General features: G+C 42.0%; 1 protein-coding gene across 1 annotated transcript in view; it reads right to left on the bottom strand.

The window, feature by feature from the left end:
* LOC128699252 (circadian locomoter output cycles protein kaput) overlaps positions 1 to 12,764 on the bottom strand; it is a 109,829-nt gene that overhangs the window by 60,402 nt on the left and 36,663 nt on the right. The window contains exons 4-5 of the mRNA XM_070090416.1: positions 12,264 to 12,345; positions 1,490 to 1,666 (exon numbers count right to left, since the gene is read on the bottom strand). Coding sequence (XP_069946517.1) covers positions 1,490 to 1,666; positions 12,264 to 12,345 — 259 coding nt within the window. The remainder of the gene's footprint in view (positions 1 to 1,489; positions 1,667 to 12,263; positions 12,346 to 12,764) is intronic.

Raw genomic sequence — 12,764 nt, 5'->3', positions numbered from 1 at the left:
ATATTATCAACCAAACCACAAGCTTGGCAATCAGGTCTGATCCAATGAAGGGGAGGTCAGGGTCCATTCCTTGGATCAAGATTCTCTTCACTGGCATCAAGGAATCTTGTATGAGAGGAAAGGGAGGAATGATAGTGGCCAACTGTAAATATAGGTAAAAATTACAATCCCATCAGACAGTAGCTCCTAAAAGCCTTGCTGCACACTATGACAAGCCATAATACTGGCTTTACTGTTAATCTCTCCCTTTTTATGCTCTTACTGGGTCACTATTTATTCACTGGGTTGTAGCTCTTGCCACTTTAGGTGCTTTTATGGATACTTGCAAGCTTACTTCCCAGAGGCTTTATCAATCTAATATAGAGACAGAAAATTAGGAAAACATATGGCGGCATATTATTATTATAATCATAACGAAGCACTAAACCCTTAAGGGTCATACAGCACTGGTATAGTGGCATAGAGACCAGTTGTAGTGTAGGTGAGGTGCACAAATAGTTAACGGCATCACATGATGACCTAAAATCCAAGCATTACATATCTTGTTTATAGCATGACAATGTTGATAGTTACTGCAGGATTTATAATTACGAAGATAATGCTGATTGCTTTAATCTGACTGTATTTGCCTTACACCATATATACTTCAGTTTACAATCATCTCATTCTTTAAGAAAATCTTGTATTAAGAAGTGGGGTATTTAAGAACACATTGCAATTTATGTAATCTACTTGATAACTCTGTTACATATTAGCATTTCACAAGAAGTTCAAGAAAATATTACTAAAAATGATAATGCTTTAATGCACAGAGGCAAGTTGAATAGTAATTACTGGCTCTAAATATATGCAAATGCTTGAACTTACAATGTAATGATATGCTAAAGATAGGGGCTTTGAATCTGCTTATTATACTGTATGTATATCATTTTATATATGTGAAATCTATAAACTAGGAAAAGCCTTTCATGATTTGGATTGCCTGGCCCTCTTTTATGTAACAAGGTGTCCTGTAGCTCGATCACTAGCACACTCAGCTCACACACTTAGGTCCAGGGTTCGAATCTCTTCTGGTACAGCTGGAAAACATTAGGGGCATGTTTCCATAAGACACCTGCTGTCCCTGTCCCTGTTCACCCATCAGTTTAAAATGGGTACCTGGGTGTTAGTCGCCTGATGTGGGTCGCATCCTGGGACAAAACTGTCCTAATTTGCCCGAAATACTCAGCATAACAAGCAGCTTTCTATATAGTAGTAAGTCATTGATGTCAGCTAGGCCTGTATACCATGTACATGTACTTGTAATAAATAAAGATATTATTACATTACTATTAAGGACTTTTATCCACCGTAGTTTATGAAAACCAAAATATTCTTATCTAAGGTTACACTGTATTATCTTTAAATTATTCCTGATGTTAAAAAGCTTAATTCCGTATACTGTATATATATTACCAAATTCAAAGTACAACTCATATGAAGCACTAACCACTTAAGTCCAAAGTTGTTGCAGTTGCTGCAAGAAGTGCAGGAGTAGATGTCGAAGGACTTGGGTTTGGCAATGGCCGTAGGCTACCCACAACATGGATAATTTCATAATGGCAGGGGTCACTCTTGGACACAACCTTCTCCAACATGCGACAAAAGAATGACCGACGTGAGCTGTCTACAACACAAATAAATAGTATTGTTATTAGTACAGTATGCATGTTTATTTTAATCAAGGAAGTGCTAAACCCATAGTGGTCATAAATCACTCTGGGAATGGGAAGTAATCAAATCTGATCTAAGGAAGGGGAACACAGGTCCAATTCCTTGGATCAAAAGCTCCTCACCAGCATCAAGCCACATCCCTTGAGGGGGGAGGGGGGAAAGAATGACTGGAACACAATAAAAGCCATCATTAACTGTAAGTCAATTAGTATAACATTACAAGTGGAATGCGACAAATCTCCATTCTGGGACTAACTCTTTATTTGTGATATATATAGTATATCAATGACACTAACAAAAAGATAGTGATCCATAATCAAATAGTATGCACTTGATATTAACCCTTAACCTGTAAACGGTCCAAACGTATATATACGTTTTTTTCAATATTTGATAGTATGTAAAAAAAGTAGCTCTTCTTTTTTTTTTTTTTACATTTGAAAACGTGTAAAAAAGCTTTGATCTACTTTTTTTTGTTGTTGTATTTGAAAATACAGTGGACCCCTGCATAACGGACGCTTTGCATAGCGGACAATCCGCATAGAGGACGCTTTGATCGCTAAAATTTTGCCCCGCATAGCGCCCAAAAACCCGCTCAGCGGCCTTCGTCCGAGACGCGTCCAATGTGCGGCCTGAGCCACGCTCACATGTTCCGCGGGTGGCATTGTTTACCAGCCAGCCTCCGCGGTAACATCCAAGCATACAATCGGAACATTTTGTATTATTACAGTGTTTTTGGTGATTTTTTTCTGGAAAATAAGTGACCATGGGCCCCAAGAAAGCTTCTAGTGCCAACCCTACAGCAATAAGGGTGAGAATTACTATGGAGATGAAGAAAAAGATCATTGATAAGTATGAAAGTGGAGTGCGTGTCTCCAAGCTGGCCAGGTTGTATAATAAACCCCAATCAACCATCGCTACTATTGGTGGTACAGCTGCTGCTGCTGCTGTATCACTGTCAGCTGCTGCTGCACTGTCAGCTGCTGCTGCTGTACCACCGTCAGCTGCTCCTGCTGCTGTAGTACCGTCTGCTGCTGCTGTAGCATCATCTGCTGCTGCTGTAGCATCGTCTGCTGCTGCTGTAGCATCGTCTGTTGCTGCTGTACCACCGTCAGCTGCTGCTGCTGCTGTAGCATCGTCTGCTGCTGCTGCTGCTGTAGCATCGTCTGCTGCTGCTGTAACATCATCAGTTGCTGCTGTAGCATCGTCTGCTGCTGCTGTAGCATCGTCTGTTGCTGCTGTAGCATCGTCTGCTGCTGCTGCTGCTGTAGCATCGTCTGCTGCTGCTGTAACATCGTCAGCTGCTGCTGCTGCTGCTGTAGCACCGTTGTTGGTGTGGCTTATTGAGAATACCAAGAAACAATTAACCCCAGAGGATTTGCCACCCAGGATAGCCCAAAAAAGTCAGTGTCATCGAAGACTGTCTAACTTATTTCCATTGGGGTCCTTAATCTTGTCTCCCAGGATGCAACCCACACCAGTCGACTAACACCCAGGTGAACAGGGAAAATGCCTGGAACTAGTGCTCATATTGGTGAATTTAGAGCCAGCAAAGGTTGGTTTGAGAGATTTAAGAATCATAGTGACATACACAGTGTGATAAGGCCTGTTCTGGAAGAAAATACCAAACAGGACCTACAGTACTCAGGAGGAAAAGGCACTCCCAGGACACAGTGTCTCATCAGTCATTGCTGCATCTTCAATAAAGGTAAGTGTCATTTATTCTTCATTTAGTAGAGTAGTACATGCACAATATATATTGTGCATGTACTACTCTACTACTGTGCATGTATCCTTCTCTTTGTGTGTAGGAAAATGTATATTTCATGTGGTAAAATTTTTTTTTTCAAACTTTTGGGTGTCTTGCACGGATTAATTTGATTTCCATTATTTCTTATGGGGAAAATTCATTCACATAGCGAACATTTCGCATAACAGCCAGCCCTCTTGCACGGATTAAGGTCGCTATGCGGGGGTCCACTGTATTTAAAAAAAAACGTAATCTACTTTTGGAGCACTACACATGTGAACGTAGATCTGCTTGGACCGTTTACAGGTTAAACTGTCCAAACAGATCTATTATCACATGCGTAGTGCTCCAAAAGTAGATCTACTTTTTTTACATATTTTCAAATACCAAAAAAAAAGTAGATCAAATTTTTTTTTACACGTTTTCAAATGTAAAATAACAAAAAGAAGATCTATGTTTTTTTACATACTTTCAAATGTTGAAAAAACGTAGATCTACGTTTGGACAGTTTAAGGGTTAAAATTTACAAAAAGATGTATAGCAAAGAGAGCACTGCAGTATTCCCATGCAAATTAACCTACAAAAAAAGGTTAACAAATGGTCAACAGACTGGCAAATACTATTCAGTGAAGAGAAATACAAAGCCTCGCATGTGTAATACAGTACAGGTCAACCATCACTAATCCGGCAATCAGTTATCCGGTTTCATCAGTAATCCAGCACTAATTTTGGCTAGCATAATTTCAAATTTCATCATTATGCTGACTCAAATCATTATACTGACTCGAATTTCATCATTATACTGACTCGAATTTCATCATTATACTGACTCAGAAATTGTGCAGATGGCTGTAAATACACAGCAGCAAGCCATTGGAGAAGAAAGCAGTTACAAAAATGAGGAAGATATAGTAGAAAGAGTCTCTATTGATAGGTTAATTAAGCGTATTCTAACCTAACCATTCTGTAATCTGGCAAATTCACTAATCCGGCATACTACAGGTCCCAATGATGCCAGATTAGTGATGGCCAACCTGTATTACACATTGTCTTTCTTGCTGATGGTTCCATTGATCATTGCCTCTTCTTCCTGATGGGAGTGTTAAGGGGCACTGACAGGTTACATTGTATCAAGCTCTGCTTCCTGATGGATGGAAAAGTTGTAGTGCCCATAGTGAGGTAATGACAGGAAAGAAAACAGGAGCTCCCTTTACAAATTGAAACAGAAACAAAAAGTCCTCAATTTCACTAGATGGACCCAATTTTTTTTATATATATATCATTGTCAATGAAAAAAGTACAGTAGGACTCCTGTATCCATGGGAGATACATTTCAAGGACCTGCCGTAGATACTGAAACTGTGGATACCTGGAGTTTACCTGGAGAGGGTTTCAGGGGTCAATGCCCCCGTGGCTCAGTCCAAGACCAGGCCTCGTGGTGGATCAGGGTCTGATCAACCAGGCTGTTACTGCTGGCTGCACACAAACTGATGTACAAGCCACAGCCCGGCTGATCAAGTACTGAATTAGGATAGTAGCAAACCCTACAGTATTTAACTCCTAGCATGGGAAATCTGGAAAAACAGATGGGACATGCAACTATGACCACCCTAGAAAATGTCATGCCCATATGACAACAGGAAAATGCAAACTCCCTTCCTGTAAGCTTTTTCACCCTGAAATGTGTACCTCTTCAGTACAGGAAAGACTGTGCTATAACTTAAATTGCCAGGCATACCATCTAAAGGGGACAAAAAGATACAAAACATCCAGGCCATGGGAAAACCTGGGTAGCCACAGCCACTCAAGAGGGAGAGGTTTTTTAGTGCCAGGAAGGAAAAAAAACTGGCAGGAAATGGCAGAAATCGTACACCAAATCCAGTCATTCCTGGAGTGGAACCACAGTCGATGGCCTCCACTCCAAACCAACAGATACAGATACTAATGCCGGAAAAAAAAATCCCCCCCCAGTACCAACAATACCACCAGTCCGATAACATTCTTCTTTGCAAATATACAGGGTCTAAAGCCAGCAACAAACAACAAAATACCTTTCATCCGTGGACTGCTTGCAGAGGCAAAGGCAATGTTCGCGGCTTTCACTGAGACCCACATAAAGGATCACTTGGACAACGAAATATGGATCCCAGGTTACAACCTATACAGATGTGACAGAGTGAACAGGCAAAAGGGGGGGGTTGGCCTGTACATTGCAGAGTCACTTGTTTGCACAGAACTGCTTAATGCCTCAAATGACGTAGTGGAAGTTTTAGCAGTAAAGGTCGAGAACCAAAACCTAGTCATTGTGGTAGTCTACAAGCCTCCGGATGCAACATCCCAGCAATTCCAGGAACAGCTGTTAAAAATTGACCACTGTCTGGAAAATCTTCCAGCTCCTGCACCCAACATCTTGCTCCTGGGGGATTTCAACTTAAGGCACCTAAAATGGAGGAATATAGCAAATAATATTGTTGCAGTAATAACACCAGGAGGCAGCTCTGATGAAAACTCACACTCACACGAGCTTTTAAATCTCTGCACAAAATTCAATTTAAACCAGCAAATAATAGAGCCTACTAGACTGGAGAATACACTAGACCTCATCTTCACTAACAATGATGATCTGATAAGAAATGTCACCATATCAAAAACAATATACTCAGATCACAACATAATTGAGGTTCAGACATGTATGCGTGGAGCCCCAGACCGACAAAATGAGACTAGTCACGAGGGAGCATTCACCAAATTCAACTTCAATAACAAAAACATAAAGTGGGACCAAGTAAACCAAGTCCTAACCGATATAAGCTGGGAAGATATACTAAGCAACACAGACCCAAACTTATGCCTAGAACAGATTAACTCTTTGGCACTCGATGTATGCACAAGGCTTATTCCTCTAAGAAAAAGGAGGAGTAGATGTAAAATAGAAAGAGACAGGCGCTCCCTTTACAGGCGACGGAAAAGAATAACAGAGCGGCTAAAAGAGGTCAATATATCTGAAATGCGCAGGGAGACACTGGTCAGAGAAATAGCAAGCATCGAACTTAAGCTAAAAGAATCCTTTAGGAGTCAGGAATCGCGGGAAGAACTAAAAGCCATAAATGAAATCGAAAGAAACCCAAAGTATTTCTTCTCCTATGCCAAATCAAAATCGAGAACAACGTCCAGTATTGGGCCCCTACTTAAACAAGATGGGTCCTACACAGATGACAGCAAGGAAATGAGTGAGCTACTCAAGTCCCAATATGACTCAGTTTTTAGCAAGCCGCTAACCAGACTGAGAGTCGAAGATCAAAATGAATTTTTTATGAGAGAGCCACAAAATTTGATTAACACAAGCCTATCCGATGTTATCCTGACGCCAAATGACTTCGAACAGGCGATAAATGACATGCCCATGCACTCTGCCCCAGGGCCAGACTCATGGAACTCTGTGTTCATCAAGAACTGCAAGAAGCCCCTATCACGAGCCTTTTCCATCCTATGGAGAGGGAGCATGGACACGGGGGTCGTCCCTCAGTTACTAAAAACAACAGACATAGCCCCACTCCACAAAGGGGGCAGTAAAGCAACAGCAAAGAACTACAGACCAATAGCACTAACATCCCATACCATAAAAATCTTTGAAAGGGTCCTAAGAAGCAAGATCACCACCCATCTAGAAACCCATCAGTTACACAACCCAGGGCAACATGGGTTTAGAACAGGTCGCTCCTGTCTGTCTCAACTACTGGATCACTACGACAAGGTCCTAAATGCACTAGAAGACAAAAAGAATGCAGATGTAGTATATACAGACTTTGCAAAAGCCTTCGACAAGTGTGACCATGGCGTAATAGCGCACAAAATGCGCGCTAAAGGAATAACAGGAAAAGTCGGTCGATGGATCTATAATTTCCTCACTAACAGAACACAGAGAGTAGTCGTCAACAGAGTAAAGTCCGAGGCAGCTACGGTGAAAAGCTCTGTTCCACAAGGCACAGTACTAGCTCCCATCTTGTTCCTCATCCTCATATCCGACATAGACAGGGATGTCAGCCACAGCACCGTGTCTTCCTTTGCAGATGACACCCGAATCTGCATGACAGTGTCTTCCATTGCAGACACTGCAAGGCTCCAGGCGGACATCAACCAAATCTTTCAGTGGGCTGCAGAAAACAATATGAAGTTCAACGATGAGAAATTTCAATTACTCAGATATGGTAAACATGAGGAAATTAAATCTTCATCAGAGTACAAAACAAATTCTGGCCACAAAATAGAGCGAAACACCAACGTCAAAGACCTGGGAGTGATTATGTCGGAGGATCTCACCTTCAAGGACCATAACATTGTATCAATCGCATCTGCTAGAAAAATGACAGGATGGATAATGAGAACCTTCAAAACTAGGGAGGCCAAGCCCATGATGACACTCTTCAGGTCACTTGTTCTATCTAGGCTGGAATATTGCTGCACTCTAACAGCACCTTTCAAGGCAGGTGAAATTGCCGACCTAGAAAATGTACAGAGAACTTTCACGGCGCGCATAACGGAGATAAAACACCTCAATTACTGGGAGCGCTTGAGGTTTCTAAACCTGTATTCCCTGGAACGCAGGAGGGAGAGATACATGATTATATACACCTGGAAAATCCTAGAGGGACTAGTACCGAACTTGCACACGAAAATCACTCACTACGAAAGCAAAAGACTTGGCAGACGATGCACCATCCCCCCAATGAAAAGCAGGGGTGTCACTAGCACGTTAAGAGACCATACAATAAGTGTCAGGGGCCCGAGACTGTTCAACTGCCTCCCAGCACACATAAGGGGGATTACCAACAGACCCCTGGCAGTCTTCAAGCTGGCACTGGACAAGCACCTAAAGTCAGTTCCTGATCAGCCGGGCTGTGGCTCGTACGTTGGTTTGCGTGCAGCCAGCAGCAACAGCCTGGTTGATCAGGCGCTGATCCACCAGGAGGCCTGGTCACAGACCGGGCCGCGGGGGCGTTGACCCCCGAAACTCTCTCCAGGTAAACTCCAGGTATACATACCTATTATCAAAGATTAATTGATAAATTATGCACAATAAGTAGAGAATCATTCACTTTTTCACTGATGGGAAGCACTTCATGGCTTCTCTTAGGCTTTGAAGAGCTCCCAGCTTCTCCACATTTGTGCTTTGCAGCCATTATTATGCAAAATTAAGAGGTATTTTTGGGTCACAGTTAACCATGGATAACTGAAACTGTGGATACCAAATTAGCGGATGCTGGGGCTCTACTGTATCTATAAATCCCATAAGCCCCAGCAGGGTGGGACACCTATACTCTCACCTGAATTCAGTAAGCACCTTCCCACCAAAACCATAAAACATCCAGAGCAGAAAAATGGAGCTGATGAATGGTGTCCTTCCATTACTGTACCCAGCTGGCAGAACAAGATGAGGACAATCAACACAGAGATGAGGGGGAAATCTGTTGCTGATACCAAGCACAGTAAGTGGAAGCAGCCATGAAAAAAGGGTTAAAATGAATTTTATTATGTTCAGAATGTGAGGTAGTGGTGATACCAAAGGGGGCTTCAGCCTTCCATAATTTCCTTCAGAAGTCCTCCTGTGATGAAAATCATCAACTATTCAATTTATTCTTAGGTATAAATCTCCTCTTGGTTGATAAATTAAACATATACCTGGAGATTGTTTTGGGGGTCAATGCCCCCACATCCCAGTCAATGATCAGGCCTCGTGGTGGATCAGGGCCTGATCAGCAAGGCTGTTGTTGCTGGCCACATGCAAACTGATGTACAAGCCACAGCCCGGTTGATTGGGAACTGACTTGAGGTGCCTGTCTAGTTCCCTCTTGAAGACAGCCAGGGATCTATTGGTAATCCCCCCTTATGTATGCTGGAAGGTAGCTGAATAATCTTGGGCCCCCTGACACTTATTGTGTTGTCTCTTAATGTATTCATGGTGCCCCTGCTTTTCATTGGGGGTATGTTGCACCACCTGCTGAGTCTTTTGCTTTCATATGTAGTGATTTCTGTGTGCAGATTTGAGACTAGTCCCTCTAAGGTTGTCTAAGTGTATATTATCATGTAACTTTCTTGCCTGCATTCCAAGGAGTACAGGTCAAGGGACTTCAACCATTCCCAGTAATTTAGGTGCTCTACTGTACTTATACGAGCAGTGAAAGTTCTCTGTATATTCTCCAGGTCTGCAATTTCGCTTGCCTTGAAAGTGGCCATTAGTGTACAGCGACATTCCAGCCTAGAGAGAACAAGCGATATGAAGAGACTCATCATTGGCTTGGCATCCCTAGTTCTGAAGGTTCTCATTATCCATCCTATCATTTTCCTAGCAGATGTAGTAGAGACATTGCTGTGATCTTTGAAAGTAAGATTCTCTGACATTATCACTTCCAGGTTCTTTACTTCAGTTCTTCACTTTATTGTGTGGTTGGAATTTGTTTTATACTCCAATTCAGTTTTTATTTCTTCAAGTTTTCCATAGTGGAGGAATTGCAATTTGTCTTCATTGAACTTTATATTGTTTCCTGAGGCCCATTTAAAGACTTGGTTAATGTCCACTTTGAGATTTGCAGTGTTCTCGATGGATGACACTTGGGTATCTTTACTGAGGAAATGTTTCACCACAAAGTGGCTTCATCAGTACATTACAAAGAAAAATAGAGATCAGACGACTGAAGTAATCAGTCCCTCAGTTTGAGTCAAAGTAATTAGTCCATCAACTTCGATAAGAATACAGTATATGCACAAAGAAGGGGCTTATATACTGCAGACAGGTGAGGTGAAACAGTCGTAGGCAGTGTCACCTTGGATAACTCCACAGGTGGAAGTAGGTCATGCCTATAGGTTAGGCAAAAAACCTTGGGTATCTTTAAATTATTATAATCATAACTAAGCACTAAACCTACATGGGTTATACAGCATGATAACCTTAAAAATAGGTTAGACAAGTATATAAGTGGATATCGATGGGTGTGGGTTAGACCTGCTTAGCATGGGCCAGAAGTGCAAGAAAGGTATAAAATACCAACAAGATGTAAGTTAAGACATAGATGACAAGGAGGACTACTGCAGCAGGCCAGTAGGCCTGCTGCAGTAGTCCTCCTTTCTTACAGTGCTCGTCACAGCATTATGCTGGGTGAATGCTCATGCATAACGCCATGACAAAAATCAAAGGCCTACCATACAGGGGTGTCTTTTTTTGTCTGTTCATTATGCCGAGTAACAGCCATTAGCATCACATCACAGCCTGCCGCCACATTCCACAGTGACTCCACAGCGCTCACGTGGCTGCCGTGGTGAGACGAAGTGTTGCACTTTTGTCTCTCATCCGCTCCATCTTTTGTCCGGTGCTCCCTTTGGTTTTGGGGCTTAACATGTTTGATTATGGGTAAAAGAAAGTCTTTAACACCTGAAACTATAGCTCAAATCAAAGGGCTTCACAAAGCTGGGCTTCACAAAGCTGGGCACCAGGCGAAAGAAATAGTGGAGAATGTTGGTGTGTGTGAGTGTTCAGTGAGGACCTGGGTGCAGCGTTCAAGGCTGGTGGCGGTGTTGAAATACTGTCTGCCGAACTTCAGCCTGGCCCCTTGAAGAAGACATCTGTTCATACCTTAACTGTGTTAAAGAAGCAGTTAGAGAGTACACCTAAGATAACTGCTAGAGAATTGAAAGAAAAGAACCCACATCTTCTCTCAGAGGTGTCTGTAAGAACTGTTAGCAGACATGTGTCAGAACTAGGCTACAGTAGTCACCACCAGGTTAAGAAACCGATCTCCAAGCCACAAAAGAAATGTAGGCTGGATTATGCAAAGAAATATCTTTACTAGAATCCTCAACAGTGGTCTGAAGTACTCTGAAATGATGAAGCAACCTTCACTGTCACCTGTAACCATGGGGGACATGAGTACTGGCCCAGAAGTAGCGACCTGTTAGGCCCACGCTACACCTGTGGGACCACCAAACACCCAGACTCACTCATGGTTTGGGGGTGTTTCATTGCTCAAACTGTTGGTGAACTCATTGTGCTTCCCAAAAATCAGTATATATGAACCAGTATAATTACCTGGAGTTATTGTGTGACAATTTACCTGTGGCGTTCAACAAGTGTGGGGCTACGGCTTTTATGCAGGATGGTACACTGTCATATCACCAAATTTGTAGTTCAGTGGCTTAAGGACTGTGAAGTGAGGTTCTTTAATGACTGGCCAGGCAATTCCCCAGATCTAAACCCTATTGAGAACCTCTGGTCAGTAGTGAAAAAAAGTTTAGTGGGCAAGGATATCAGTTCTGTCCCATAGCTGGAGGCTGCTCTACATGAGGCATGGAATAATACACCTCCCCAAACAATCAAGAATTTGTGTGAGAGTCTTCCTACATGGTTGAGGGACACAATTAAGCATAATAAAGGATGCAGCACCAAGTATTAAAACCTCAGTAACTGTGCAAATATATATATTATAATCTTTCATGGTATGTGTTTGTTTTGGTACGTGTGTAGGGAATGGGCGGCATAATGCTGTGATGAGCACTATGTTCTTTTGAATTTGAGGTGTTGACCAACAATGAGAGTAAGTAAATGTACACAGAAGCAAATAATGTTACATTTTATTGTAGCAACTTTTCGCCCTGCAGGAGCTTAATTAAGCCATAACAGCTTGACAAAGCTCCTGGCGCCACAAAAAAATATCACATTATTTGCATTTGTGTCCATTTACCTAACATTTTGTCGGCACCTCTACCATTATTACTAATGAGAGTAAAACAGGAAGCTTTGTTACTGCACCAGTTGAGCTCAACTGCTCCTCCATGATGTGGCGATCCTCGGGATGAATGACATTGTATATGCTGTTCCCAAGAAGATCCACCTGAGAGATAAACACTGCATGAGAGCCTTATATTTTTTATATTGGCCATCTTGCTGCTGTAAGTGCAAGCTGGTCAGGTCTTGTAACTGTTAACAGGAAAAAACAATTTATTTACTCAAATAAAACTACTAAACGTGGAATTTTTTCTCTGGCGAGGTATACACAGTTAGGACAAACATGTAAATTTTTAAGACTGTTGGTTGCTAATATGACTTAAGGGTACCATAAACTTTCTAAAACGAAACTCACTATCAATATGTGTATAACCTCAACCGACAAGTTGATAAAGGTGACACTTGCAATATTTGGGTATCTTCATTCTGGAAACAAAGATACTGAAACGTTTCACCAGCCAGTGGCTTCAGTTCAATAAAGAGAAGGACGGTAGATGTGGAGGAGTTTGATATAATCAGTCCCTC

Source organism: Cherax quadricarinatus, chromosome 31 (genome assembly GCF_038502225.1).
Source record: "Cherax quadricarinatus isolate ZL_2023a chromosome 31, ASM3850222v1, whole genome shotgun sequence".
NCBI classification, from domain to species: domain Eukaryota; kingdom Metazoa; phylum Arthropoda; class Malacostraca; order Decapoda; family Parastacidae; genus Cherax; species Cherax quadricarinatus.
Note: the sequence above shows the minus strand (reverse complement) of the source record. Positions and strands in the feature narration are given on the sequence as shown.